The following is a 27,499-nucleotide window of genomic DNA, read 5'->3' as shown; positions in this document are numbered from 1 at the left end:
AGTACTAGTATCAGTACCAGTAATAGTAATAACGAAATTGATCCACGTTCTCACGGTCAATTCACAAACGTATCATCTTCAACAAAATTTTTATCAAACACACTTGATCCACGAGCCGGAAGACAGACCTACGTCGACCTCACGGGCGCCAGTTACACGAGGGCTTGTGCGAACTCACCTATCGTCGTTTCCTCCCGAGCAGCTGACCCTCCATCAAACGCATTAAATATAAAAGAGGATTGCAAAGAAAAAAAACACCCGCCCGACTGTCTCGGAAGACTGAGTCCGAAATCAAGAGGTGATAAGTCCCCGCTCAAGGTTTCATCAATTCCTGATGTTATTGAGGCTCACGGATCACGGGTTACTGGTACGTCTGCCAGCAGCGGCAATGCCGGTAATGCAAATGGAGGTAAAGCCGGGTCTTTATCAAAAGAAACACCTGAAGGCGAACGAGCTGAAGCAGAAGGTTGCGAACACACTGCCATTGAAAGCCTTGAAGAAACACGAGTATCTTTTAAAGCTTCAAACAAGCTTTTACAACACAACGACAACATCCAGACTCTTAGGGTGATCATCCTCTCGGAACAATTGTGAGAACACGATAACACTTATCCTCATCGAGGAAAGTGTAATCTTATATAATAAATACTTAAAAGTATACAACAATGTTACTCACAGTTATTATGTGATGGTGATGGTTATAAATAATTAAATTAATTTTAAAAACAAATAGACTTTTTAACTTGTTGAAGCAATATATAAACAAACAATTTTGTTTAAAGATAACGTACAAGTTTTAAATCAAGTACGCGATATTTTTTTTATATTCAAAAATCGAGTACTTTGTACAGAGATACGATTAGTTTGATAATTGTAATTAAAGTATGTAAATGTACATAGATATATATGTAATTAAGTGAATGAATTTTGTGAGCGTATGAAAGTGACGTTGATAAAGGCTAACAACGCCAAAAGAGGCCATATTTAAAAATTATAGACATGTATTACAAATGTATGAGTGCGTGTATAATTAAATATTAATAATAACAATAATAATTAACAAAAACTGCGGCATTAAATTAAATTCAGCCGACTGACGAGATACTTAATGTATTTTTTAAACCAACTAAATTTTTATTCGCTAAAAAATTTTAGACCGATAGCTATATATATAAATTAAAATTATATAGATTTGACACAAGAGTCGAGTGTCTATTGAACAAGTGAAGTTGACTTAAAGTGACAAGTGCATTATCTTATTATTATTATTATTTTATAGATAAATAAAGATGAAGAGCAAGCCGGTCGGAGTGTTTATAATTAAAGTCTAAGAGGCATTTGAAGTCCGACATAATGAAGTTATCGGGTATAAACTTTGCAGTCTTATTAATAAAGTTGATCGCCAATGCCGGATATTCGCAGCACTTGGATAAACTTTCTCAAGTACGCTCAGAAATACGTAGTATAAAAATACCTCAGTGTTAGTTTAGTAGAAAGAGATTAAGAGCGAGAAAAAGTACCGCTGATCATTAAATAATGAAAAGTTTCGGCCACCGGTCGCCGGCTTTAATTGCGGACCCTGAATTCTTGTTCCTCGTGTTCTCTGTACTGCGGTACTGGTGCTGGAATGGACAATGCTACCGTACGTACAGAAGTTAAGTGTCCATGCATAGTATATATTATAGGGTAAAAAGTGGCGGAAAAGCTGGGACCGTGACACGAATACCAAGTATCTGCGACACCGAGACATTTTGTTGCGCGGAACAATTTATACGTGAGACAACGTAGCAGTTTAAATTTCATTGGATAGATCGTCAGCTCTGAAATCGACAGCTCTTACGCTCGTCCGCGCTTGCTCTACATTTTATTCATTTTTTCGGTATAAAGTAAATGGAAAAAAAAAAAGACTTTTTGCGGGTGACATTTTTTATTGGATTTCAATAGCTTGTCAAGTAAATAGCTATTTATTTACTTTTAACTGTTTTTAATGAATAACTTTAAATTCAGGATTACTCTTTTAGTCCTATTATCATTATTATTATTATGGTTACTATTATTACTATTGTTGTTTTGTTTTCCTTTAAATTTATTCCATTTCCAATTAGCGCAACTCAATTTAGTCAATTCCACTTGACAATTGACGCCATCAACCAATTGAATTATTGATGTATTTTATACTTTTATATCGTGAGCGAGTAAAATAAAAAATATTTAAAAAATACACACACACACACACACACACACACACACACACACACTGTGACAGATGAATGATTGTGATTTCGTGTCGTGTAATTATTTTAAAAGTTATATTTATGTGACGTGATTATAAAATTAAAATAAATATAACTAAGAACAACTAAATTCCGAACATATAAAAAAATATAAATAAAAGGATATAGATATAATAAAAAAAAAAAAACAAATATAAATATATATATTATATAAATAAATGTGTATATGAAGATATCGTGTTTGAAATTACCGCGCGTAATTAATGATACTTATAAAATAATAAGTAAATAAATGAAGTCTTCTGCGAATCTCACATACTCGTTCCATAATTTTTATTATTGTAAATCGGAACAAAAGTTTATAGTGTAAATATAGCCATAATTTATCAGTAAGGTACTTAAATAATAAATAAATAGAAATCAATGTGTTCTATGACTAAATAAATATTTAAACTCGGAACGCGTTGTTTTTTCTTTGACGAATAAATATTTAAAAAAAAATATATAAATAAACAATAATAACTGCGACATTATTCAGTCTCGGTTGAGTTAAATGTGTACGTGTTTATATTTTATAGATTAAATCTACGGCAACTATTTTAAAATTGTAAAAACAAAGTAATAGATCTGACGGCACATCGACTAGTTTATTTTTGTATTTTTCTTTTTTTATTGATAAAAATAAATGATTAAATTATATCGATATTTACTATTAACAATAATATTATTAATTAATAAATTTATTTATTTAAAATACTAAGAAAAGTATAGATTTATTTTAGCTTGGGCAGTTTTTATTTTTTTATAAATAAACTCGATCTGCACTTTTTGATCTCATTCGCTGTTTAGCACGAATTTTTGAATCTCATTATTATGAGTGGGATTAACTAGTGATTATAGGGCCATTTACGCACATAAATTTATTGTTAAAACGAAGAAAAAATATATATATATATGTATATGTATATGTATATTATAATAAAAAGAATTTATATAACAAGACATAAAAATGTGAATCTCTCGTAATTAATTCAAATTAATTATCATTATTTATATAAAATAATGCATTATTAATTGATGAAATTTAATGCACGTACACAGTGGCGACTTCATAAATTATTATTATTATTATTATTATTATTATTATTATTATTATTATTATTATTATCATTGTATCCTTTAATGCTTACGGGAAAATAAACTAAAATATTACCGGCTGTATCCTGACTGCGCTCGTTGAACACTTGATATGAATAATGCGAATATTAAATATGACGAAAGCAGAATTTAATTTTTAAAAAATTAAAATAGTAATAATATTATTACTGTGCGTTTGTTAATTTCAGTCTCAATAGATGATTTTAAATTAAAACAATTATAAATATAACAAATGTGTCGACAAATTTTGACGTTTCTCATTTTATTTATTCAGCTACTAATTTCATATATATGTTTAATATTTAAAATATTAATACTTATTACCGAATTGTAGTAAATCATTTAACATATTAAATATATAATATAAAATATTGGATAAATTGAATGAGTTGGCGAAAGAAAATTGTCGTACACCTGCGACCAATTAGTTTCCAAGAAATAACTATGTATGGTGTAATAATAATAATATTAATAATAATAATGATAAAAATGAGTAGAGAGAATGAGAAGAAAAAAAAAGAACGAATGCGAATGCGCTTAGCAGAAACATAGAATGTGAAAGAGAGAAATAGAAACGAAAGCTGAAATATTTTTGCATAATGAAACCTTAGATGACGGCGAAGTAAAGGAAGAAAAATGAATATAAAAAAAAAACAAAAAAAAAATTAAAAGAAGGGAATATATAATACTTATGTAACGGGTGATTAAATTTAACGAGCGTTGGCGGGATCGTCTACTTTTCCCACCCACTTGCCTCATCCAACCGACCTTGTAAAAAACGAAATTCAGTTAAAAATAAAGAAGCAGCTAAAAAAAAAATGTATATAGAAGAAAAAATGGAGAAGCGGTGTAATAGTATAGGATAAGAGAACTCATACTAGTATTTATCTACATTATAATTAAGCAAGATAGAGAAAGGAAGTAAGAATGAAGAAACGGAAGAATAAGTTGGAAGTGAAATAAATAACAGACTAAAATACGGGATCTCTTTCACGCCGATAGTAATGAGAGTAAAAGCAAAACTGATGACACGTTGTTATTAAGACTCTTAATTATTTTTAATTAATACAACTATTATTATTATTCTTTTTTTTTTTTTAATTATTATTTTATTACGCATATGTTTAATAAATGTTCAACATTTGAACTTAGAACCCACGTGATTAGGGCGTCACAGTACCGTTGTTTGTAACTTGTATGTATATAAACACTTCCCACCCTCATAAAATTATAAATGGAAATATAAATATATATATATATATATATATATATATATTATACATATATATTAATTGCCTACTACTAGTTATATAAAAAATAATTAATTAAAAATAAAAAACAAATAAACATTTATTATTAATTATTGATTATTATTTGTACAAATTTTATGTTGCAATATAAAATGAACAAAAAAACAAAAATAAATAATAAAACAAGAGTTTTTTTAATTATCGTCTCATTAGCTTCCTTTCCTGTTTTTTTTTTATTTATGTATTTTTAATCTACGCTACATTTTTTATTAATTATAAAAACCCATGTTGAATTTTTGTGAAATCCAGACTATCGATTCTCAGTTGTCATAAAAATATAAAGACAAACTAGAGAATATATATGAGAGAAGCCTATCATGGATGGATTGAGTACGAAAGTTTCATGACCGAATAAAAAAAACTTGTGACTAATTACGAATCAGGAGGCAGTATGACGCCCAGACACACCGGATGCACTGGAATAGACAATAGCTTCATCGAGGAGAACTGAGGACGCGAGGTCGCCAACCGTTCCCACACTAGAATATATATATACACATATATATGCATATATACCACCCAGTGTAGTAATTATGCTGAGTTTATTTTTAAATGCTATGTAATTCTTAATAAATTCGAGGAATCTCCCGACCACTTGCTCATGGGAATTATTTTCCCATAAAATAAAATAATTATTTCGAAAACCATAAGTGCAAACACATGAAAAAAAAAATTTCCCTCAAGTATCTTTAAACATCCTCTTGAAACTGACATCCGGTTACCGATTCATTTTAAACGAATAAAACTAAACGGAAATGCTGGGGAATGTCGTGATGAAATTCCTCTCGTTATATTTTATTTTGTTTCCAAATAATATTCTATATAACTTTTAATGGATGCACACAAATTATTTGAATTTTGTGGTTTACTTTAACCGGAAACTTATAAGAGTTTAAATACAAATTGATGAGTTGAAAGCAACTGAATATCATTTCCTCGATATTTATGTGCCAACAGTAATTATCATTATGAACCTATACAAATATTATTCAAATATTCACAGCATTCATCAAATATTTAAATATCTATTCAAATATTATATAGTCAGGGGGTTTTTATTTTATTTAAGTTCCACCAGAAAGCGCCATCTGGTGATCAAGTTCTTGAGAAAAGTGCATTCACTCGCATGGTAATTGCTGTCTTTTCTTTTATATCAGACGTTGATCACTCTACTAGATCACTATTAGTTGTAATAAAAGCCAAAGTTCAAATTTTGAAAATAAATTCAACTCAGATTTAGAAAAATCAAAATTTAAAAATAAAATTTCATTTATCTATCTGCTTATCATTGCAGCAAAATCAATAATTGAACTCTGGTAAACTTGCAAGCTCCTAGAGACCCTTTAGAGAAAATTCCTGAGCTTGCGCTCTCAATTTCACAATAATCTGCGAATACCGCAATACTTTCAATGTATTAGTAGTTCACTTGCTATCGATATGGTGCATCGGTTTTTAAATTATTTATCGCAACAAAGACTTCAATTTGTGATAAATAACAAATAATAATTACAATAATAATTAAAGTAATTGATATGTTTTTTTAATAAACCTGTGAGCGTACTTTATAAATAAATAATAATTTAAAAAATAATTTAGCCACGTGGTAAAATGAATACAATAAAATGTGTCACTCACATGAATGGAGTAAATTGTTCCCACGTGGATGTCAGACGCGCAAATTTATACAATTATATATTTAGAGAATCCTTAATAAGGAAGTGAGATCACAAGAAACTACAATACAATACAATTAAAGTTAAATCATTACTCACTTTCATTTCAAATTATTTATAAAATATTCAATTTAACTTTTTAAATAAATCACATTAATTTTTAATAATTTTTCTATTGTGCCCACAAGTATAAGTACAAAGTAATTTATATCAATTAACATAATAATAATTATTATTGTTAACTATTAAATTATTTACAAATTCTTTTACTTAATTAGCGGGTCTGTGATTTTTTTTAATTACGGAAAATTATTTCGCGGCTTTTAGTCACGTGTCATTTTTCAGAGCGTGATTTTGAAAACAAACCGCATAGCGATAAAAAGTTATTAGACCTCGTATTTAATTCAACTAATTCTTGGGATTATTTTAAACTGGATATTAATTTTTGACTCACTCGACTATAACACAGACGACAAATAAAAGTTTTATACGATAAAGTACAGGGATTTATTTTAAACAGATCGAAATGTAAATATTTGAAAAATTCCTGGGTATATACCTGTTTATATCTCAAATATAGCCGTGTAAAAAATAGAAGTTCATATATTATGCGACATAACTTATGGCTGTTATTATTATTTTTCTCTAAATGTATGTCAGCGGAATCTAAAGTGAATTAATATAATAAAGTGGACGTATATGCGTTTGAAATATCGATTAAGAGATGAGTGTGGATGAGAATGAGGGCGCAGTCGCGACGGCGTCGCGACCCTTACGGAGAAGTATCGGAGACATCGCCCGTATTTGGATCCACTCTTTGAGGACCAGAACTAATTTATCACGCGATGAGAGTGCTGATGATTGCCCTGCCGATCGGAGCGGTAGGTCCTTATTGTCGCGAATTCGCGGCGACATTGGGCATTACGTTGTCGAGGGCTTGAGTAAAAGTAATTCGAAAGCAATCGATGCTTCCGGGGAATCAACAGCTGATTCTAGTGAAAGATCAGATATCACAATGGGCAATCATCAAAGTGACGGTAAGAAACGTCAAAAAAAACACAATGTGGGAGCTGAAACAAATGTCCAAGTTAATTTTGAAAAAGTTCACACCCCAGGAAAAAGGCCGGCACCACAACCGCCTAAAATTCGACAGGTTTGTTTTTCAAATTTTTTTACAGAATTTTAAAAAAATGAAAACAAAAAAAACGCGATCATTTTTTTTTCTTGATGTTAATTAAACATGAATTATATTTTCGTAAAAATATTAAATTTTTTTGATACACAATTGAAGAAATGGCACAGTCAATACTGTACTGTAAGTTATTTAAACAAAATAAATTTTTTTACTGTCTTTTGCTATTACAATAGTAATGAAAATTTTTTTAAACGTCGAATTTGAGTAAACTAATTAATGTAAAAAAAAAAAAATAAATAAATATTAAATATTAAATAAAATGATTTAAAAAAATAATCCGTTGATGAATAATCAAATTTGTACAACTAATACGATATCGAGTTATCATTCATTTAATAAATCAATTGAGTAATATCATCTGTATGATATTATCACTACAAATGACATAACCACTTACTCCAACACGGATATAGACTTACATCGTGGATTATAATTGTTCAACAAACGCGTGATATTATCATCGAGACGTATATATATTTATATAAATAACACTAAAATTCTGTCAATGATATCACGGTAGATAAGATGTCTAATCTCTAATTTATTTTTACGTCAAAGGCAAGAACATGAAAATAAAAAAAAAAAATAATAATAATAATAATAAACGATGATTCTCAATAAACAGGCGGTTCCGCCAGTCCCAACGATACAGCCGGATGACATCAAAGTTACAGTGGAATCTCCAAAACGAGCGGAAGTACCGGTTGAAAAACTTCAAGAGGTAGAGGTAAAATTTGAAGAGGAGGAGGTTACTACGTCCTGTCCGCTCCCACCTGTAGACTCGCAGAGCTTCGATGAGGCTCCCGCACCCGCAGTATCCTCGAGTTCTCTCTCTGGTTCCGTGGACGCACCAGGTGCTCCCGCGGCAGCACAAATACCCTCGCAACTATTAACGATCGATCCTCAGCTTCTCGTAACCGATTCCTGGCGACGTGCAAACGCAAATGTGCTGAAGTTATCTGACATTCCAACACCACCGAGTCAAGCATCCTCCAGTGACAGTATTTTTACTGATCCCGAGGAGAACGGTATGGTGGCTGATACTAGTGCGCCTCATCAGACAATTAACTCTCTGACGACAAAAAAATCACGGCAGCATCAACTTCAAAACAACAACAATAGTTTATCGACTTACAACCGAAAGAAAAATTTTTCCGCAACAGGACACCGGAAAATCGAAGGCAACTCAAATTCTAATTCACCGAATAATCGACTTGGTAAGTAGAGACATTTATTTATATTTATAAGAGAGAAAGAGGATAAAACTCATGATCTTTCGATTACATTGCTCAGATGTAGCTTTACTTTGTGAATCGAACAATGGCGAATTAAATAGTCTAACCGGATAATGCAGATCTTGAGACCGGTTTTGCTCTGTTAGATATACATAACTAACATTGTGTATTGTCCTGAAGGCTATCGAAGGGATTATCGAGCTGATCTTGTTATTGTTACCATTTCCAACAAACTATTGGACTACAATATCGCCACAACACGACACAAAACTCAACACTACTAACTCTCTATAATCCTAAGATATTTATTTATATTTCATTCGAAACTTTCATTTAAATCGTCTGCATTCAAACACGACTAGTAGTTTTCTATTTTCATTGTTTTTGTAAATAAGGCATTTAGTACTTTGCTGTCATTGTTTTTACTTTTATCAATCCTAAGGCTTTTCAACTTCACGCGACATTTCAAAATTTATTATACTTTCAATTAAATTATGAATTGCAAATCATAAATTCTTAATTATGGTTTGGTACAAACATAAAGATGGTACAAGTTTATCAACACCAAGTGTTGTTTCAGTCTCAACATCGCTTAACGGATCTTATCGCAGACACAGTACTAATGAACAATTACCTAATCCGAGTGTCGCTTTAAGAAGAGTATCAAGTTTTACATCCGCCAATACTCTATCACACAGATCAGGATTTCCGCTCGCCGAAAAATTCACCGGTAAGAAAATAATATTTATTATATCATACGAAAGTGTAAATAAAATAATGCAGAGTCATTACTCGCAATAAAAAAAAATAATTTATCATTTGTGATAAATGGCGACAAATTCTTCGGACTTTGTCATCAATTATTTTTTTAATGCACTGTTAAATTCACGTGACTGTCAGCTGAAGCCTACATCTTTATTATTTATGTCATAAAAAAAATTTTATATATATAAATAAATAATTTAATCCGCTGACGGATTACCAACCAGATTGCAAACATACACTGGATATTAGATCTACTTATATATTTATTTACTCTACACATTTTCTAGTACACGTATAAAACAAGTGTCATCAAAGCTGCTCATTTTATTTATCACTTATCGCTTATGAAAAAAAAAAAAAAAAAAAGAAATAAAATGACTATTTTACTTTTAAATCAGCATACAAACAATTTTATTACATATTTTGTCACGCTCTATTTATCACCCTTTATCATTTTTTTAATTTTAATTAATAATATACAGATGCATTGTATCGGAAATTATTTCCGCATACAAGGAAATGAGTAATTACTTAAAAAAAAAAAAAAAAATCTAGTGCCTGTTATTAAGTAAGCGTACGGTGTGTGATTATAAAAATAAATATGTAACGATCGGTTTATTGTATTTCAATGACAGTACGGTGTCTTAATCAAGGCAGAGTTTTCTCAGTAACGCTAAGTGATTATTCTCAAGTCTTACGGCATAAGTAAGCAAGAGGCTGCAGCACAACGACCCATACCGGGACTTAATGTTGTCTCATTTACATAAAAGCTGATCTCTAAATCACGCGGCACCTAACAACTGACAGAACACGACTCTCATGGGCTCGCTATCGCACGCGGTACTAATTTTTATTTCATTTATTTTTACTCCCTGTCCTAACATCATAAAAGACCCGATCTGTTTATTCTCTTATCAATTGTATGTAATGCATTCACGCCCATTTAGATTATTGTCATATGAACTTCCATGACATCACGACACTTTTTTTATCCATTTTATTTTTTTTTAAACATAAACTGCACTTGTAAAAAAATAACGCAGTATAAATTTATTAGGCGGCAATTTTATAATTTTAATTAAATTTAAATTTAAAAATATTTAAATGAGAAGACTAAAATACGAGGTAATTTATTTTTATGGGAAAAAATGCAAAGTCGAATAAACAATTTAAATGCAAGCAGTTCTGGTGTCATTCGTGTGTGATATTATAGCGAACATTAAACGATAAGACTTATCTTAATTTTTTGTTTGAATACACCAGCGTAGTGTAGATGAGAAAATATATGTATATATTTTGTTTAAAGATATATAAATGTATATAAACCTAAAATTATGCCCGCGAGATGATACAGCAGAGGATGAAACTGGTATTTTACGCAAAACAGATACCCAAATATCGTGCTGTGTGGAGATTCTTCTTCATTATCTCAAAAGTCAGCTCATAAAAATACCGAGTCAACAGTTTTTTTCGTTGGATCACTTCTCTTTATTATTCAGAACCAAGTAAACGTTACTCGGTGTAACACGCTCGGTAAATTCTTTCTGTAATATTTTAATACTTCCTATCGCAGCTTTATGATCGTGGATTACTACACTTAGCCTTGGCTATAATAACATCGATATGGACTTGACTTGAGACTGAAATCCGTTAGATTGACTGAAGATATTTTTTTTTTTTTTGGTGATAAATTTTTCGACACTCGTCGGGTTTAACTGGTATCCGATCCTCGAGGACGCTATTTTAAGCTGGGATTTGTCGTTAATTTCCGATCAATAAGTTTTCGGTCAAATCGAGCCCTGTGCGGTCTTTTTGAAGTGTGTGCCGCGGAACTACTCGTCGGGGACAAAGTTTAATTGAGTTTAAATGTTCTGTCACGTTGGGACCGAATGACATTTTAAAAAATTAATTATGTGTTAATTTTTTAGTCAATTATTTTTTTCTGATAATTATGGAACTGTCAAAGTCACAAAATTATAATTCGCTACTGATACCCAAGAGTGAGTAAAAAATTTATTGGCCAATAGTTGAGTTTTTGATAAACTAAATTTACAATTAGAATTTTATTTCGACACAATCATTAAATATATTTGTAATTATTCCCAATGTATTCTTTAATTAATGTGTCGCAATAAATTATGGTAATAATTGAGAAATTTTATCTATTTGTATTTTAAAAATCAAATAGATGGCGAAATAAATTTGAATATTTAAGATTAAATTTTAAGTTATTTTTTTTAATGGAAGAATATTTCTGTCTTGATACTTTAGACGAATTACGTCAATATTTTTTGACCGTTCTAAATATAGAGGAAGTTTAAACTTTAATTGGTGAATTTTTTACCTGGTTCTAGGTCAACATCTAATAAACTTGCTTACGTCTGAAATTCCTGAACATTTACGGAAACAACTTTCAGATGGGGATCTTAATAAATTCACTGCTGCGCTTTATTCTCAGCTACAAGCGATAGGAATAATCAAACCACTTGGAGATAAGTCGATAAATAAAACTTTTTCGGTGAATATTTAATTGATTTTTTAGTTTTTAAAAAAATCGAAGGTGATTAATTAAAATTTCTTTGTTTAATTTTTTTAGGCGGATCAAGTTTACTATTGGGATTCGCTGATACCAGCGAAATTACCAACTGAGAACCGTAACAATGAAACAAAATATTCGGCAGAGTATGTTAAAGGCCTCGAAAATGAGATTACGAGCTTACGCACGGAGGTCGAGAGACTTAAAATACTGGTTGAAAAATTGGAAAGACAGAATAGAGATAAATCGGAGAATCTCGCGGTTATGAGATCAAAAGCCAGCTCACCTATGCCGAGAGATGACAATAATTTAGAATTAAACAGAAGCTGTGTGTCGTCTGAGAGCGGAAGGTTTACTGGTAGTTCAATAGACTTATCACCGATTTCTCATCAATTATCGGATAGGGTCCAGGATGACTCTTTAGTGCTACCGTCCGGTTTGTCAACTATCTGTGAAGCTGACAGAATAAATGATGAAACCGAGTACAAAACGCTGTTACCATATAGAAAATTATCCAATGCTGAAAAACAAATTACGGATCAAGTTAATCCGGAGTCGGATCCTACGGTAGATGTCACAGATGACATTAACAGTTGCCAAAATATTGTAGATAGTGTTAATCAATCCGAGTCACTGGGAATTAAAAATAATACTCGCAGGAAATTGGATTTTGTCCAAGATGATACTGGACTACATGAGAGTTTACAGGACACTAAAGATTTATCAATCATAAAGTCTGATGGGGGCGACTCCAAATCAATTTCACAAGAAATTAAAGACTTAAAAGTAGATGATAGTATTTCAAAACCACCACCTCCACCACCTTTACCTACACAAGAAATAACTGCTGATAATAATGAAGAGTCTGTATGCACGATTTCTAAGCCTCCACCACCTCCACCTTTACCGGATACTTCTATTCCTCCACCTCCACCACTACCTAGCTTTGAAACTCCTCATTTACCGGTTCCTATACCTAGTGAACCCTTGCCACTACCTATGCCAGGTTTGAGTGGCCCTCCTCCACCACCACCACCTCCAATGCCGGGACTGAGTGGACCTCCACCACCACCACCTCCAATGCCAGGATTTACTGGGCCACCTCCCCCTCCACCACCTCCAATGCCTGGATTAACTGGACCACCACCACCACCACCAATGCCAGGATTAGGTGGACCCCCACCACCTCCAATGCCAGGATTAAGCGGCCCACCACCGCCTCCACCACCTCCAATGTTTGGAGCTGGTCCACCTCCTCCACCACCAATACCAGGAAGTGGTTCAACAGGGCCTCCACCACCTCCCCCGCCATTTTCAGGAAGTCCAGCAGCACTACCTACTCCACCTGTCGGAGGCTGGAATCCTCCCGCTCGAGCAAGTAAGTTCTTTTATTTAAACTACCGCCAGCTATAATTTAAAAATTTAATTGAGAAATTTAGTGCAGTATCAAAATAAAAATTTTTCATGTCTAGGTATGCGAAAAGAGCCTCTAGCGCCAGAAGTACCAATGAAACCTCTCTATTGGACAAGAATCATCATCCCAGCTGACCAACAACCTGTTATTCCCGCTACGTCTCCAGATGCGCCTCCACAAGTACTATTTTTTTTCTGCATTTACTTAGATTATATTCGTAATAACTAATAAAATAAAATAATTCAACAGGTCCCATTGTGGATAGAAATTGAAAAGCAAGAAGAAAATTTAAATATGAAAGAATTCGTGGACCTCTTTTCGCGCCAAGTGATTGAACGTAAGCCAACAATAAAAAAAGAAGAGTCCGACAAACCATCGAAAATTCAACCAGCAAAAATACTGGACTCTAAGCGTTCCAAGACTGTTGGAATCCTCGAAAAAAGTTTACGTGTTGATTTCAGCGAAGTTGAAAACGCCGTATACAATCTCGATACCAGTATCGTCAGTCTAGAAGCACTCAGACAGATTTATGAAATAATGCCAACGGCCAAAGAAATGGAGGACATCACCGCCCACGAAAGAGAGCATCCAGAAATACCCCTGGATCGTCCGGAGAAGTTTATAAAACAGTTGTCAACTATTAAAAATTTCAACGAACGTATAGCCTGCTTGATGTTTCAGTCCGAATTCCACGACGCTATTTCATCAGTGTCAACAAAATTAACAAACTTGCGTTCAACTTGTGACTATCTACGCAACTCACAGTCCCTAAAAAGAGTAATGGCACTAATTTTAACCCTGGGTAATTATATGAACGGTGGTAACCGCATGCGAGGGCAAGCCGATGGTTTCGGTCTTGAAATTCTCAGCAAACTGAAAGACGTCAAATCAAAAGTACCTGGGGTTACACTCCTACATTATCTTGTACGCGTCAGACTAGAACAAGAGGGCAACTATAATTTCGATGAAATGTTAGCGCTGCCAATACCCGAACCCGCAGACATTGAAGCCGCCTCGACAATTAATTTCGAGGACATAATCAAGGAATTGGATCGATTGGAAAAAGAATTACAGAGGTGCGAAAAAAATTGCAAAATTGTAACAAAATCGTCGCCTGAAAATTCAACGACTGCGTTCACTGAAAAAATGGATACATTTTTAACCCGAGCTAGGAATGAACTTATCAATGAAAAAGAAAATTTACAGGAAGCACGGGCTAGATTTAAAGCCGTTATGCTTTTTTATCAGTATATTCCTAAAGGCACTAGTGTAGACACTGCCGACCCAAAGGACTTTTTTGGGCTGTGGATCAGTTTCTGCAAGGATTTCAAAGACATCTGGAAGAAGGAGCAGCAGAGATTGAAGAAGGAACGTATGAAGACGATAAGAAAAAAATTAGAAGACAAACGGAAAGTTGAAACGGATAAAGTCGTCCCAGGTGGCCTGAAAGACCGACTTCTGAAACTGATGGACAAAAATAAGCGGTAGTTTATACAAAAAGTAAATACGAAATGATGAACACCTTGACTACTTATATGTAATGCACAAAAATCTATCGCGTTAAAAAATTTGTTACTATATTTTATTTAATGTTATGGATGATCCAACTGTTGATCACATCCAAGTATAAATAAATCTGTAATTATAAATTTACTTATGCTTCCTTGAGCAATAGCTGTACTTTTTTTGTTTATTAAAATAACTATAGTATGAATTGTTAATTAATTGAAGTGACATTTGTTATATTTATTACGCGCACGAATTATTTAATTATTGTTATATTTTTAAATAAACTATAAGTTTAGTATTCGTTGAACGAAGTAGAACTTTAATAAATAAATTTTGTATTTAAAAAAATTTTATCCTTATTTTTGTTTTATCCTTTTATTAGTAAATAAAATTTCTTCCTTATAAAATTTTTTTTTAATTGAATAACTATACGGAGAAATAATTCTCGTTTCATTAAATATTTAAATTATAAATTTTATTTTTTTTTTATTTTTTAATGTCAGTTAAATTTTATAAAATAATTATTAGATGTCAGCTAACTTCAGTGTCATCACCAGGACAACAGGATGTACTCTTATTATTCGACTACTCGAAAACGAGTTTTTATTTTTTACAATTCAATTCAAATAAACTCAATGTGCAATCGGAAATTGCTCTAGCTCTAGCTCAAGCCATGCGTTGCCGTATAGCGATAGCTAGAGCTAGAACATTTCCAAATGCACCCAAAGTAATTAAGTTATTAATTATTAATATTACTTGCGCGGTAATTTTAAATATTTGAAAAATAAAATATTTAAAATTGGAGACAAATTAGCATTGGTACGTTAAAATAAAATAGCGGCAGAATATGATAGAAATATTTAAAATATTAAAAAAAAAACACTTGAGTGTTTGAACAAACCTTGGCGGAGAAATAATATGCAGAAGGGTGTCCTAATACACTTGGAGATTTGAATTAAATTGCTCCAAGTGTATTGCAGCTAAACAAACGTCACTTAACTGCTATTTCCCTACCAGACGATGCCAGATGAGTTGGCTCAGGAACTTGGAAGATCTCAGCATCAGCCATCAGCAACACTTTACACTACCACTGAGCACTCAACACTTTACCTTCGCACTGAACACTCAACTACACCACAGACACTTTACACAATTTAAATTAATAAAAGATAAATTTTCCAATCACTGCACAATTTTACACGACTTAACTTCATTACTGTGTTTCAATTCAAACGTAAAGAAGGATCTGGACTACTACTGCCATTATTGATGATACTGACCGCCGCTATCAAACCGTCAGTCGACACAAAGCAATCGATTTTACAATTCATTCGCCTCCCCCACTTTAGCAAAAATTTGAACGTCGACTACAGCGACATACAGTAGCGCTAATGGCGCGCGATTTCAAAATTGGAATTTCATCATTTTAATAAAAATTATTTGTGTCAATGATTTTTGAATAAAAAAATTAAAAACCCACATTTTGCTGCTTTTTGGTAACTAGATTAGACTTTGACTTAAAAACGTAGGTGACACAATCAAGTAATAAACAATAAATTACACTGATATTCATTATTAACACAAACTTAACACTGACATCACTTACGAAATTAAACACTACACTTATAATCCACGACTTTTTGATTGAAAAGAACACAAGTAAGTTGATAAAAATGATTTTGTAGTTAGCTTTTTTTTTAACAAACGATAAATTTAAAAAAAAAATATTTAAAAAATTGCATTTATAGCATTTTTTATTTCATATATATGCATATTTTTAGTTTTTATTTTTTTTTCATAATTTATCGTTTCTAAAAAAAATCCGAAAGTTATTAATTGTCTCCTAACTTCAGGATGATTTTTAAAAATGTCATCAAAAAATAACTTGAATAAAAAAAAAAATTTTCACATCGATCAATAAAAAAACACTTTCCACTCACAGAAAAATATTCACTGATTAGTATTCAATACTTTTCCATATAAATAAAAAATAACAATAGTTATTTTCACTGATTTTAAATTAATAAAACGAATGACAGCGAACACCGATAGCTTAACAACGGAAACACAGACACGATATATTTAAATGAATCGTTTTACATCTTATATTTTACACACCGATTTAATTATTATCACAAACTGTTCAAAAACCGTCAAAAAATATTTAAAGACACTTGTTTTAATAAATATAACTGCAAAAATAAATTATTTATTTATTTAATCACGAGCTAGACGGGACCGGCGTCATTACTATGGTGGCAATATGAAGTTAGACCCGAACACTTGCGCAGTTGTGGAAGCGGTTGGAAAGCTGCGCAGTAGAGACAAAATTGAGATACGCGTGCGCAGAAGCATTCTACAGATGAAGTAGCTGACAATTGTCAATTTAAAAAATTTTGAAATAAATGAGTTAAATAAAAATCAATTTTAAATAATACGAATTTATATAATTTTTAAATGGGGATTTTTTTTTTATTTTTATATTTTTAATTGTTTAATTTGTTTATTTGTAATTTTAAATTTTTCTCGTGTCTGCTATGTTCACACTCATCATTTCTACAGAGGGCGCCACAGGTACTTGTGTCCAGTTAAACAAACTTTGATAAAATTCAAATAGACTAATAACTCACTTCGGGTTGTTCCGGCTGTTATTAAAATGTGTACACTACATCCATAACCTATATATATAGTTATATGTTTATATATCATACATACAAGTAGTCTCTGTTGTGTAAATTATGTATTTCTATTAATTATTGTATTTATAAATAAAGTAATTAAATATTAAACCAAATAAATTAATTATGGCGACAAACAAAAGCACTCGTCAAATTTTACTATCGCTGGTTGATGACATGGAATTAATTTCAAAGTAAGTCATAATTTACTGTTGCTATCTTATTTAATAATCATATAAATTATAAAAAAATATCTTTGATAAATTTATAGAGAAATGATTGAGAACACGATAGCTCAGAAACATCTCAAGTTGTCAGCAACAGAATACGGTCAACTGGTGCAATTGCTGGTTGCTAAAAACAATGACTTGAAATCAATGCTAAAGCAGGCCTCTGAACAGGAAAAAATAAACATAAAGATGGAAGCGTTGAAGGCTGAGGTTGACAAGCAGGACCAGGACATTCAGCAGCTCCAGCGGCAGCTGAAAGAAGCCGAGCAGATTTTGGCGACTGCTATTTATCAAGCAAAGCAGAAACTTGAGTCAATTGCGCAGGCAAATAAGAAACCAGTGCCTTCCGAAGAGTTGATAAAGTTTGCTCATAGAATCAGTGCTTCGAATGCAATCTGCGCTCCGTTGACTTGGCAGCAGGGTGATCCTAGAAGACCATATCCAACTGGTAATTATCTTTAGTCTTTTCAGAGTATCAATTCACTGTTAACTTATTTTTTTAATCTGCAGACATTGAAATGAGGCTGGGATACTTGGGACGTTTAAGTGATTTACCTCTAAATGGTTCGATACTTGGATCTCATTCAGGAATCTCATCTGATTTACACAGAGCTGGTGGTGGCAGCGGTACCGGAGGTCATCCAGGTCATTATTTTTATTTTATCGTTAATTTTATGACATGATCCTGAAGTTAGCGAACAATTATCAATTTTCGAACTTTTTTTTTAAAAAATTAATTAAAAAAAAAAAATAAAAAAAATAGACATGTAGAAAATTAAAAAAACTACCGATGCAATTTTTTGAGATTTATCGGTTTTGAAAAATCAAAAAATTATTTGACGAAAGCTAACTTGAATATCATTATGATTTTTTCTTAGTCCAACTAATCTTATAAATATATGTATAAAAACAGAACCACCAGCATCTATATCAAACCAATTTGCATGGCACCCATCTGGAGAATTAGTAAACATCAGCATGGGTGGAGTCGGTGGGCAAGGAAGTGTGGCCATCAATACCCACAAGCAAGAGAGCGAAGACGTCGAAGTGATGTCCACTGATTCATCTAGCAGCTCTTCCAGCGATTCACAATAAAATTCACACATCAGTAATCCTCATTATCACCGCCGTCTCATTATTTAATTTTTTTTCTTAAACGCTATTGTCTGTACATAGCTTTCTTTCTTATTAATAAAAATCATCGTAAAAGTTTTTGATATAAAAATATCTAATATTATTTATTTTAATAATAAACCCACAGTATAGTTTAAAAAAATATATACGGTAAAAATTTATCAAGCTGAGTATCACTGAATGTCTTTTCTGGATTCGTCAACGAATCAGTATTCAATCTATGTTTAAAATGAAGATTACTATCAACAAAGTCTATACCCAGTAACTTACAATCTGTAGATACTTTTTTCATATCACTGTAAATTAAAATTTCTTTTAATTTATCACCAGGAAACGTCAAAATTTTACTTTGGTATCCCGCACTCATTATTTCCAGAGCGTCCCTAAATTATAAATAAACAAATTATTAAATATGAGGGTTTGCAATTGATATTATTGATAACTTATTACCTCCTGATGGATCTGATGTTATTCAAAACAGCCATAGCAAGTAAAGAAGGCAGCTGAGAGACTTTACGACACACTCGTACATAATTTTTCAAGTACCATCCAAGAGATATTTCCAGTGCTTGCTGAACAACCGGTGAGTTCCTGTAATTTCCACTTGATTTATAAAATTAAAACCAATTATTTTTTTAATTATTTCAAAAATGAAACCTGTATGTGCTGGGGAGAGACAGTCCGCGTGATAGAGCCGATGGGTCGCCCAGATAGAGCAGGAGATATACAGCTTCAATGGTGCATCTGTTGGTGAATTGTTCATTTTTTTCGAATTTGTCTGTCGGTTGTTTTTCCTCATGAACATCAGCGTTGGCATAATTTAGTTCGTCATACAGGACGAGCAATTGTTTGATACATTCCAGTAAATGCTGATCATTGAATTTGGGAACATAATCCTTCAAAGGTCTCTCCCGCATCCTTAAAACAAAATCTTTAATATAATAGACATAAATTTAATACATTATTTATGATTAAAATTTCTTTCTACCTTTCAGCAGCATAAATATGAAATTTCACAATTGGTTCTAGAATTTTAATACTCGTTAGTGCATCTAGTCTCTGTATGATCATGTCTTGTCTTATTGCCCGGATCCTGTCAAATGTAAATTCGTAAATTAAGCTCCAGTCTACGTCTTTTCGGAGTGAAACTCTGAAAAAAACGTATTTTATTTAATTAAGAAGGGACATTTTTTGACAGAATAATTATTTTAGAAAACAAATTTACTTGTTAAGTAAATATCTGACAGTGAGTAGGAGTACTGGTCCTGGTCTCAACTCACTAGGATCATCCGCAAACGACTTCCCTGCGCTGGATCTTTGAAAACATTTTATTGTTTTAGCAGGATCAGCTTTTTTGTGCCTTTGATTTTTAGTTTTTTCATCGATCTCTAAAATACTTAACAAACCTTCTCGTTCTCTTCTGAAAATATTATTTTATTATAATGTTATATTATTATAATAAATTTTTTTTTTAAACTTACAGATGTCGTTCTTTTTCTGAACACATTGAAAAACATGTGCCGATTATTTTTTTTGAATCTGAACTCATTTTTTATCACTTCTATTATTATTATAATAATAAATAAAATAAATTGTATTGAAAGTTATGAGATATTAATTTTATTTATTGCAGTTTTAAATAATGTTATACCTAGATTGAGGTTATGAAAATTTTATATATTTATTTGAGATTATATGTTTTATAAAATGTATGTCAGTATTTTTTAAAATATATTTCACTTTATAATTATTATCAGATAAAATTTAACAATTATTTTATTATTACATTTAAAAAGTAAATTATTTAACAGCTGTCACATGACAGACAGAATTAAAAATCAGCGGCAAATTTGAATTTTAAAGATTATCAAAGAAAATTTCCAGAATTAATTTGAGTCTCTTATCAATTTAAAGTTAAATTTATTATCAGGGATATTAGTATCAGAGATTAATAGAATAAATTATTGATAAGAAGTCAATTAAAGGGTGCACTCGGAAATGCTGTAGCTCTAGCTCACGTTGCATGGCAAACACTTGGCTAGAACTAGAGCTACAGCATTTCGAATACATAGACAAAAAAATTTTAATAAAATTATTAAATATTGCTAGACTTTGACATGTTGAGAGTAATGCACTACTTCAAGTCCAATTTGCAATTTCAATTTTGAAATTTCGCGCCCTTGGCGCTACGGCGCATCATTATAAAGTCCGGGGGGGGGGGGGGGAGAGAATCGCAAAAATCGATTGCTTTGTGTCGACTGACGGTTCGATAGCGGCAGTTAGTATCATCGCTAATGGCAGTAGTAGTCCAGATCTTTCTCTGCGTTTAAATTGAAACACAGTACTGCAGTGGCGTCGTGTAATTATTCATAAAATTCGTTGCTCATAGTTATTGTTTAACTAAAATGTGAAGTGTTTGTAAAATTTAAATTATGCAAAATGTCTGTGGTGTAGTTGAGTGTTCAGTGCGAGGGTAAAGTGTTGAGTGTTCAGTGGTAGTGTAAAGTGTTGCTGATGGCTGATGCTGAGATCTTCCAAGTTCCTGACCAAACTCATCCGGCATCGTCTGGTGGGGAAATAGCAGTTAAGTGACGTTTGTTTAGCTGCAATACACTTGGAGCAATTTAATTCAAATCTCCAAGTGTATTAGGACACCCTTCTGCATATTATTTCCCCGTCAAGGTTTGTTCCAATACTTGCGTGTTTTTTTCTTAATATTTTAAATATTTCTATCATATTCTGCCGCCATTTTATTTTAATGTACGAATTTTAATTTGTCTCCAATGTTTAATAATTTATTTTGCTATTTAGTTTTAACTATCGCTATATGGCAACCCCTGACTAGAACTAGAGCTAGAGTAAGTTCCGAATGTACCCTATGCCGCGATTTAAACAAAAAATTTTCATCTCGAAAATTTTCAAATTAAAATTTTCTTTATTTTCGGTAAAAACAAAACTTTTCTTTATAATTATCATTAATATTTATCGAGCGGAATGTCCAGTAATTTTTTCAAGGTCACGATTTAAAATATTTCAAGACCTGGTTCTCACGACTGTCATGCGCTCTGGAGTTTGTAACCAGCACTAGGTCCTGAATGATTTTTTTTTTGAAGGCGTGTGAGAAGCGTTGTATGTCAGAAAAAAATGTAACGAATAAAAAAAAAGAAACAAGACAACAGTCATATGAATTTTAATTGCGTCTGTATAAAAAACGCGCGAGAATACTCGTATCAATGATTACACGTGTTATGGGTGTGTGCTGTAATACAAGGAACAAAAACAATGCAAGTTAATAGTGAAAGTGTAAACAATAGTTGTTGCAATGGTGGGAAGGTTGTTGTTGATTCTAAATCAACAAGAGATTTGTCCAATCAACACCAACAACAATTTCCTCTTGATAACTTTGCTGATGTTACTTTGTTGTCTGCTTTACACCCGCCACAAGCTTCTTCAACTGTTGAAAGAAAAGTGTGAGTTTTATATTTTATTTAAATAAACTTGTACTCATTTATTTTTTTTTTAATTAACTATTTTATTTTAAAGGTTAGCTTGTATTTATTTAATAATTTTAATTTATTACAGAAGCAAATCAGTTCCCAGGTCATACATGCCTGCAAATTCACCAATTAATGATCACAGTAATTGTTGGAGTGAAGGACAATCCGGGCATCATTCGACAGCAAGCGCGGGACGCAGTTCGTTGGGGCTCATAAATGATATTTCTACTCGTAAGTATTTTTAAATAATTAAATATCACTTTTATTTTATTTTATTTAATATTTTACTGCTGGACAGTCATGAAGGATCAGTCTAAAATGAACAATGCAACGATAAATATCGAGACTGAAAGAGAACTCGCCAGACAATTATTATTGAGGTGTAGCCAGCGTGATAATAATCCTGCGCTATTTGGTAAATTAATAAAATCTATAATACAGCTGATATAAATATTTAAAAATCTATATGAAATTATACAGATACGAACAAAGAGAACGATGTCAACATACAGAATTTATCATCAACAGAGGAAGGGAAGGCTTCGCTACCCCAGCAGGCGTCGAAATTAAATTTTACCAGCGTGAGTTATTTTAAAATATAATAAAATATTTAATTACTGTTGTGCCGAAGGTTAATAATTTATTTTAGGTAAGCTTTGAGCCAGCGGAATTTACCGGACGGTCATCAATAATAAATGACGGCAGTACGTCAGCATTGACGTCTGTTTTGTCCAGTTTCAAAGGCAATAATTCCAACAGCTATGGATTTAGTTTCAATAGCACAGCCGCTGAATTGATGGAGAAATTCGGCAATGATGATTTTTTATCTGGCTCACAGTTTAATAATAAACTCGCGAATGATGAATTGTCCTGGCGACAAAATTTTGATCCAATACCGCCTTCAGCCACTGCAAGTATTCCCCCTTCTACGAATAGCAACGGCAACAATAAGAACAATAATAATAATTACAATAAGAAAGAACATCTAGACTTGACGTGTTTTTCCGGAATAATCGGTGAATTAGATTTATCAATCGCGTCTTGTGCAACGGCCGTAGCTGACGGTCGCAAAGTTTCAGTCGGTGAATATTTCAAAAGAAAATGTGATCCCCTGGGTCAATTGTCTAACAGTACAATCACCAGCACCGTAGATAGGCCTAATTTCGGACTGTCCAATATAAGAAGTCCTGAACGTGTCGCGGGTTACAAATCTCCAGTTAATAATAGCGAGCAAGTCAACACTTTAAACGGTTCCGCAGAAGGTGGCTCTGAAAGCTTCGGAAATAACTCGACAGTAAATAGTTGCGACGAAACACAATTTTCAAAGACAACAGTAGCCGATGACTTGATGAGTCTGAGTAAAATAGCTCAGGTGTTGCAGTCCGATGAGATGGGTGGCAGCCCCAGACGACTTATCGATCAACTTTTAATGCTCAAGAAGAAACAAAAGTCTGATAGCCTTTTAATGCTGAGTTCAAACACAATTACACCTGGAGGAGACACTTACACGGTACTGCCAACGAGAGCTTCATTGCCTGTTATGGATTACACTTGTTCCAGAACTTTAGTAGCTGATGTACCGGATAATGATGGTGAAAAAAAATCAGATGGATTAGCGCTTGATAATAATGGTATTAATGATGTAATTAAAAAAGACTTTGGGTCTTTTAATGATAAAAGTAATTCTAATAATGACAGCGAAGCTGCTAGAGCATTATTTCAAAGTACAAAGGACGTTGTTGACGGTTCGATAAATAATAAAAATAGCAAAGGAATTAAAATAATTAAAACGTCAATATTGTCACCTGCACAATCGCCATTGTCGAAATTTAAAATTATAAATAATAGTAGTAATAATAATAATAATAATAATAATAATAATTCACTGCATAATAATATTAAAAGAAATAATAGCAATGATGAATTGTCGGTTGAAAATATTCGTCAGCGTCAATATCAGCAGCAGCAGCAAAATAAAACGGTTATAAAACAAGAACTGGATCACACAAATTATGAAAAACGTTATAATGAAAAAATAAGTATTGGTAAAAATACTCGTGATTTATATAAATGTTTGATTGGCGCACCGCGCGATGCAGACATTGAGATTAAAAATGAAAGCGATAGGTGGTTAATATGTACATGTAAATTACATCAAATTCAGAGTAATAATAATAATAATGTCGAAATAAAAGTGCCATCAGACCAGATTTTAATTGAACCGAATGAAACTAAAACAGCTAAAGTTCTGGTTAATTTTTTAAAACTCAGTGATCCGGTAATAGCCTCGCTTAATATTCAAGTAATGGACATGTCGACACGTGAAATATTTACGAAACAACATATGATGTGCTTTATTCCAACAGTAAATGATGAATTTACAAATAAAGACATATCGTGCAGTTCGACGTCAATAACAACAGCAGCAGCAATTACTGGAACAAACGGTGATTGCCATCGTGAGATAGAATTAATTGATGCACTGCCAGTTGTATTAAAAAGTGATAAAAATAAATATATCCGCATTAAAAATATAAAAAATAAACCGGTTAATTTGTCGGTGGCTGTTGAACCACTCGATAAATCGCTGCAGGATAATTTTATTATTGAACCAAAAAATTTGACACTGGAAATTAACGAAATGAGCAGTGTGTTAATTAAATATCACAGTACGCGGACGAGTTTAAATGACAGACAAGCGGTTATTAAAATAAAAACAGACGATGATAGTTATTCATATTTAGCAGTATTAGTATTAGTAGAAAAAGATAAAGACAAAGAAAAAAATAAAAATGAAGGGGGAAAAGGAGAAGAAGAAAAAGAAGGAGAGGAAGAAAATAATAAAGTTGGAGTTGATAATGAAAATAACGATTACTGTCAACGGTGTAATACTCCACAGCGTATGATGTTTACTGGTGCGTCTGGTAGTGCTGGTACTTGGGCTGGTTCTGTTGAACACGGCGCCGGCGGCGATATTGTGAATGATGCTGGTTTATCTCCTAGCAACAATATATTGTCACCGGCATCAACAGCGAGCACAGGGACGACAATAGCGCCAAGAATAAATTTATCTGGTAGAAATTCACCTCGCAGTACAACATCTACAACAACAACATCAAACACTGGCGGTTCAAGACCACCTACAGCCGTTACAGATGACGTTATAATTCCAATAAAGTCAACACATTCAACTTTAGTCTGGACTACAGTCAAAGTTGGTAAATACGAAAATCGTGAGTTTACAATACGCAATATTGGTAATTGTAAAATAAAACTACAGGGAATAATTACTGACAAAGACAATTGTTATAAATTTTTGAAAGATCGAGATTCGAGTACGAATATCACCTTTACGTTGCAGCGCATGGAGAGCAAGACATTTACGGTTATATTTAATCCGTCAAGCGTTGGTCCGGCGGCGGGAAAAATAACATTCTCTTATTACGATAAGAAACAGCAGCAGCATCACCATCATCAGCATAATAGTGACAACAACAACAAAGAATCTCGAGCTTCAAGGATAATTCCACTTTACGGTTACGGTGGTTACGCAAAAGTTTGTGTTGGTCAAGCCCTTAAAATAATAGGCGATCAAATGTGGCTGCCTCTCGGTAAATTAAACTCAAACGGTACTCTAAACACTAGAATAAAACTAGAAAATACAGGCGATTTGTCAGCTTACGCTAAAATATCGTTGGTACCAAAAGCCGTTTATCCATCAGTTGAATCAAATTGGCACATTGAACCTACGGAACTGATACTCAAGCCCAAAGAAGTGCAATGGATAACACTTGGATTTCGACCTCGTCGAGAGGACATGGCGTTATTACGCGGAGCAACGTCCTACGGGGTGAGAGGCGCCTGTGGCAATTCCAGCGGCAATGTTACTGATATAGCGACTCTGACAATAATGCACGGAGATGAACCCACAAGGTGGAGAGTACGCAGACTCTATAAAAAATTAATTGAAACTGAGCAGGTTAAAAAATCTAAAGATAGCAAAGATATTTTTATGGATATGCTACACGAAATTAGCAAAGTTATAACCGGGGAAAAATCAATAAATAACTTGAATACCATACGCGACTCTGTGCAAGATATAGGTATTCTGTGTCGACAACTTTTGCGTCACGCAATAACGCTAACAATGGAGTGGGATTCCGATGACACGATGTCGATATATCAGGACGCTGATTATGATTATTACTACGATGATGACTCTAATGAATCAAAATTATTTCAATCACTTTACAGCGCCAGTGAGATGAACAACTGCACGGCAATCACTGTTACCAATGAAAATAATAGTTATTATTTGCCTCCTGAAACTACTCGGTATTTGCCTGACGCAAATTATATTATCAGCGCAAACAACAATCAGCGATCATCGGCATCAACGTCCAACCCAACCTCGGGCGTAACCATCGACGTGGAAGAAGACAACAAACAATTCACCGTATCTCCATTATCTGTAACTTTAAGTCCGCCAATTTTGAAACACGCGACGGTCATAATAACAAATATGACAGGAAAAAACCAGCCGTACAAAACAAAACTCCTGTCTCACAATGAGTGGATCAGTGTTGTGCCCAGCGAGGGTACGATCCCGGCCAGACGAGGGATACTCGTTAAAGTAAAATCAAGTAATAACACCGCCGTTGACAAAAATATCGAGGCTGTTTTACGAATTTATACAGCTAATGAGAAACGTGATCTCAAGATAAAAATCTTAACTGCCACCGGTGTTTCTTCCAGCGAACCAGCTCCTGCTAAAGGAAGACCAGGATCCGAATCTTAAATAACGTTAAGCATCTTATGCATTTACGCGCGCGTACTTTAAAACTAATTTATATTACTTATATTTAACATTACTCTTTTTTTATCTTTCATTTAGTATAATGTTGTACTTATAAAGTAGGAAAAAACGAGGC

At 32.8% G+C, this 27,499-nt stretch overlaps 4 protein-coding genes across 6 annotated transcripts; 3 read left to right on the top strand and 1 right to left on the bottom strand.

Annotated features, from left to right (window-relative positions):
- Nucleotides 1-6,137: 6,137 nt before the first annotated feature.
- Nucleotides 6,138-15,338, top strand: LOC103569749 (protein diaphanous homolog 1). Of its 2 annotated transcripts, XM_008547219.2 has the most exons (7): nucleotides 6,138-7,528; nucleotides 8,196-8,787; nucleotides 9,386-9,535; nucleotides 11,925-12,088; nucleotides 12,167-13,484; nucleotides 13,579-13,700; nucleotides 13,770-15,338. In XM_008547219.2, exons 1-7 carry the CDS (start codon nucleotides 7,100-7,102, stop codon nucleotides 15,006-15,008), a joined length of 4,014 nt encoding a protein of 1,337 aa, XP_008545441.1. In that variant the 5' UTR covers nucleotides 6,138-7,099; the 3' UTR covers nucleotides 15,009-15,338. The 2 variants fall into 2 exon arrangements, with proteins under 2 accessions (XP_008545441.1, XP_008545442.1); XM_008547220.2 differs by lacking the exon at nucleotides 9,386-9,535.
- Nucleotides 15,339-17,658: 2,320 nt separating this feature from the next.
- Nucleotides 17,659-19,164, top strand: LOC103569751 (mediator of RNA polymerase II transcription subunit 4). The gene is made up of 4 exons (XM_008547223.1): nucleotides 17,659-17,901; nucleotides 17,979-18,385; nucleotides 18,448-18,582; nucleotides 18,851-19,164. Exons 1-4 carry the CDS (start codon nucleotides 17,834-17,836, stop codon nucleotides 19,030-19,032), a joined length of 792 nt encoding a protein of 263 aa, XP_008545445.1. The 5' UTR covers nucleotides 17,659-17,833; the 3' UTR covers nucleotides 19,033-19,164.
- A 14-nt stretch (nucleotides 19,165-19,178) lies between these two features.
- On the bottom strand, nucleotides 19,179-20,881 carry LOC103569750 (SAC3 domain-containing protein 1). 2 transcript variants are annotated; one of them, XM_008547222.2, is made up of 7 exons: nucleotides 20,723-20,881; nucleotides 20,553-20,632; nucleotides 20,297-20,491; nucleotides 20,060-20,221; nucleotides 19,729-19,989; nucleotides 19,522-19,662; nucleotides 19,179-19,454 (listed from the first exon to the last, which is right to left on the bottom strand). In XM_008547222.2, the coding sequence occupies exons 2-7, from the start codon at nucleotides 20,618-20,620 to the stop codon at nucleotides 19,205-19,207; spliced, it is 1,077 nt and encodes a 358-aa protein (XP_008545444.1). In that variant the 5' UTR covers nucleotides 20,621-20,632; nucleotides 20,723-20,881; the 3' UTR covers nucleotides 19,179-19,204. The 2 variants fall into 2 exon arrangements, with proteins under 2 accessions (XP_008545444.1, XP_008545443.1); XM_008547221.2 differs by lacking the exon at nucleotides 20,723-20,881 and having other exon boundaries at nucleotides 20,553-20,716.
- A 1,297-nt stretch (nucleotides 20,882-22,178) lies between these two features.
- LOC103569755 (uncharacterized) lies at nucleotides 22,179-27,366 on the top strand. The gene is made up of 5 exons (XM_008547227.3): nucleotides 22,179-22,541; nucleotides 22,654-22,799; nucleotides 22,867-22,983; nucleotides 23,049-23,149; nucleotides 23,218-27,366. The coding sequence occupies exons 1-5, from the start codon at nucleotides 22,354-22,356 to the stop codon at nucleotides 27,364-27,366; spliced, it is 4,701 nt and encodes a 1,566-aa protein (XP_008545449.1). The 5' UTR covers nucleotides 22,179-22,353.
- The last annotated feature ends 133 nt before the right edge of the window (nucleotides 27,367-27,499 follow it).

The sequence above is a fragment of the Microplitis demolitor genome, chromosome 3 (assembly GCF_026212275.2).
Source record: "Microplitis demolitor isolate Queensland-Clemson2020A chromosome 3, iyMicDemo2.1a, whole genome shotgun sequence".
NCBI classification, from domain to species: domain Eukaryota; kingdom Metazoa; phylum Arthropoda; class Insecta; order Hymenoptera; family Braconidae; genus Microplitis; species Microplitis demolitor.
This window is presented reverse-complemented; position numbering and strand designations above follow the sequence as displayed.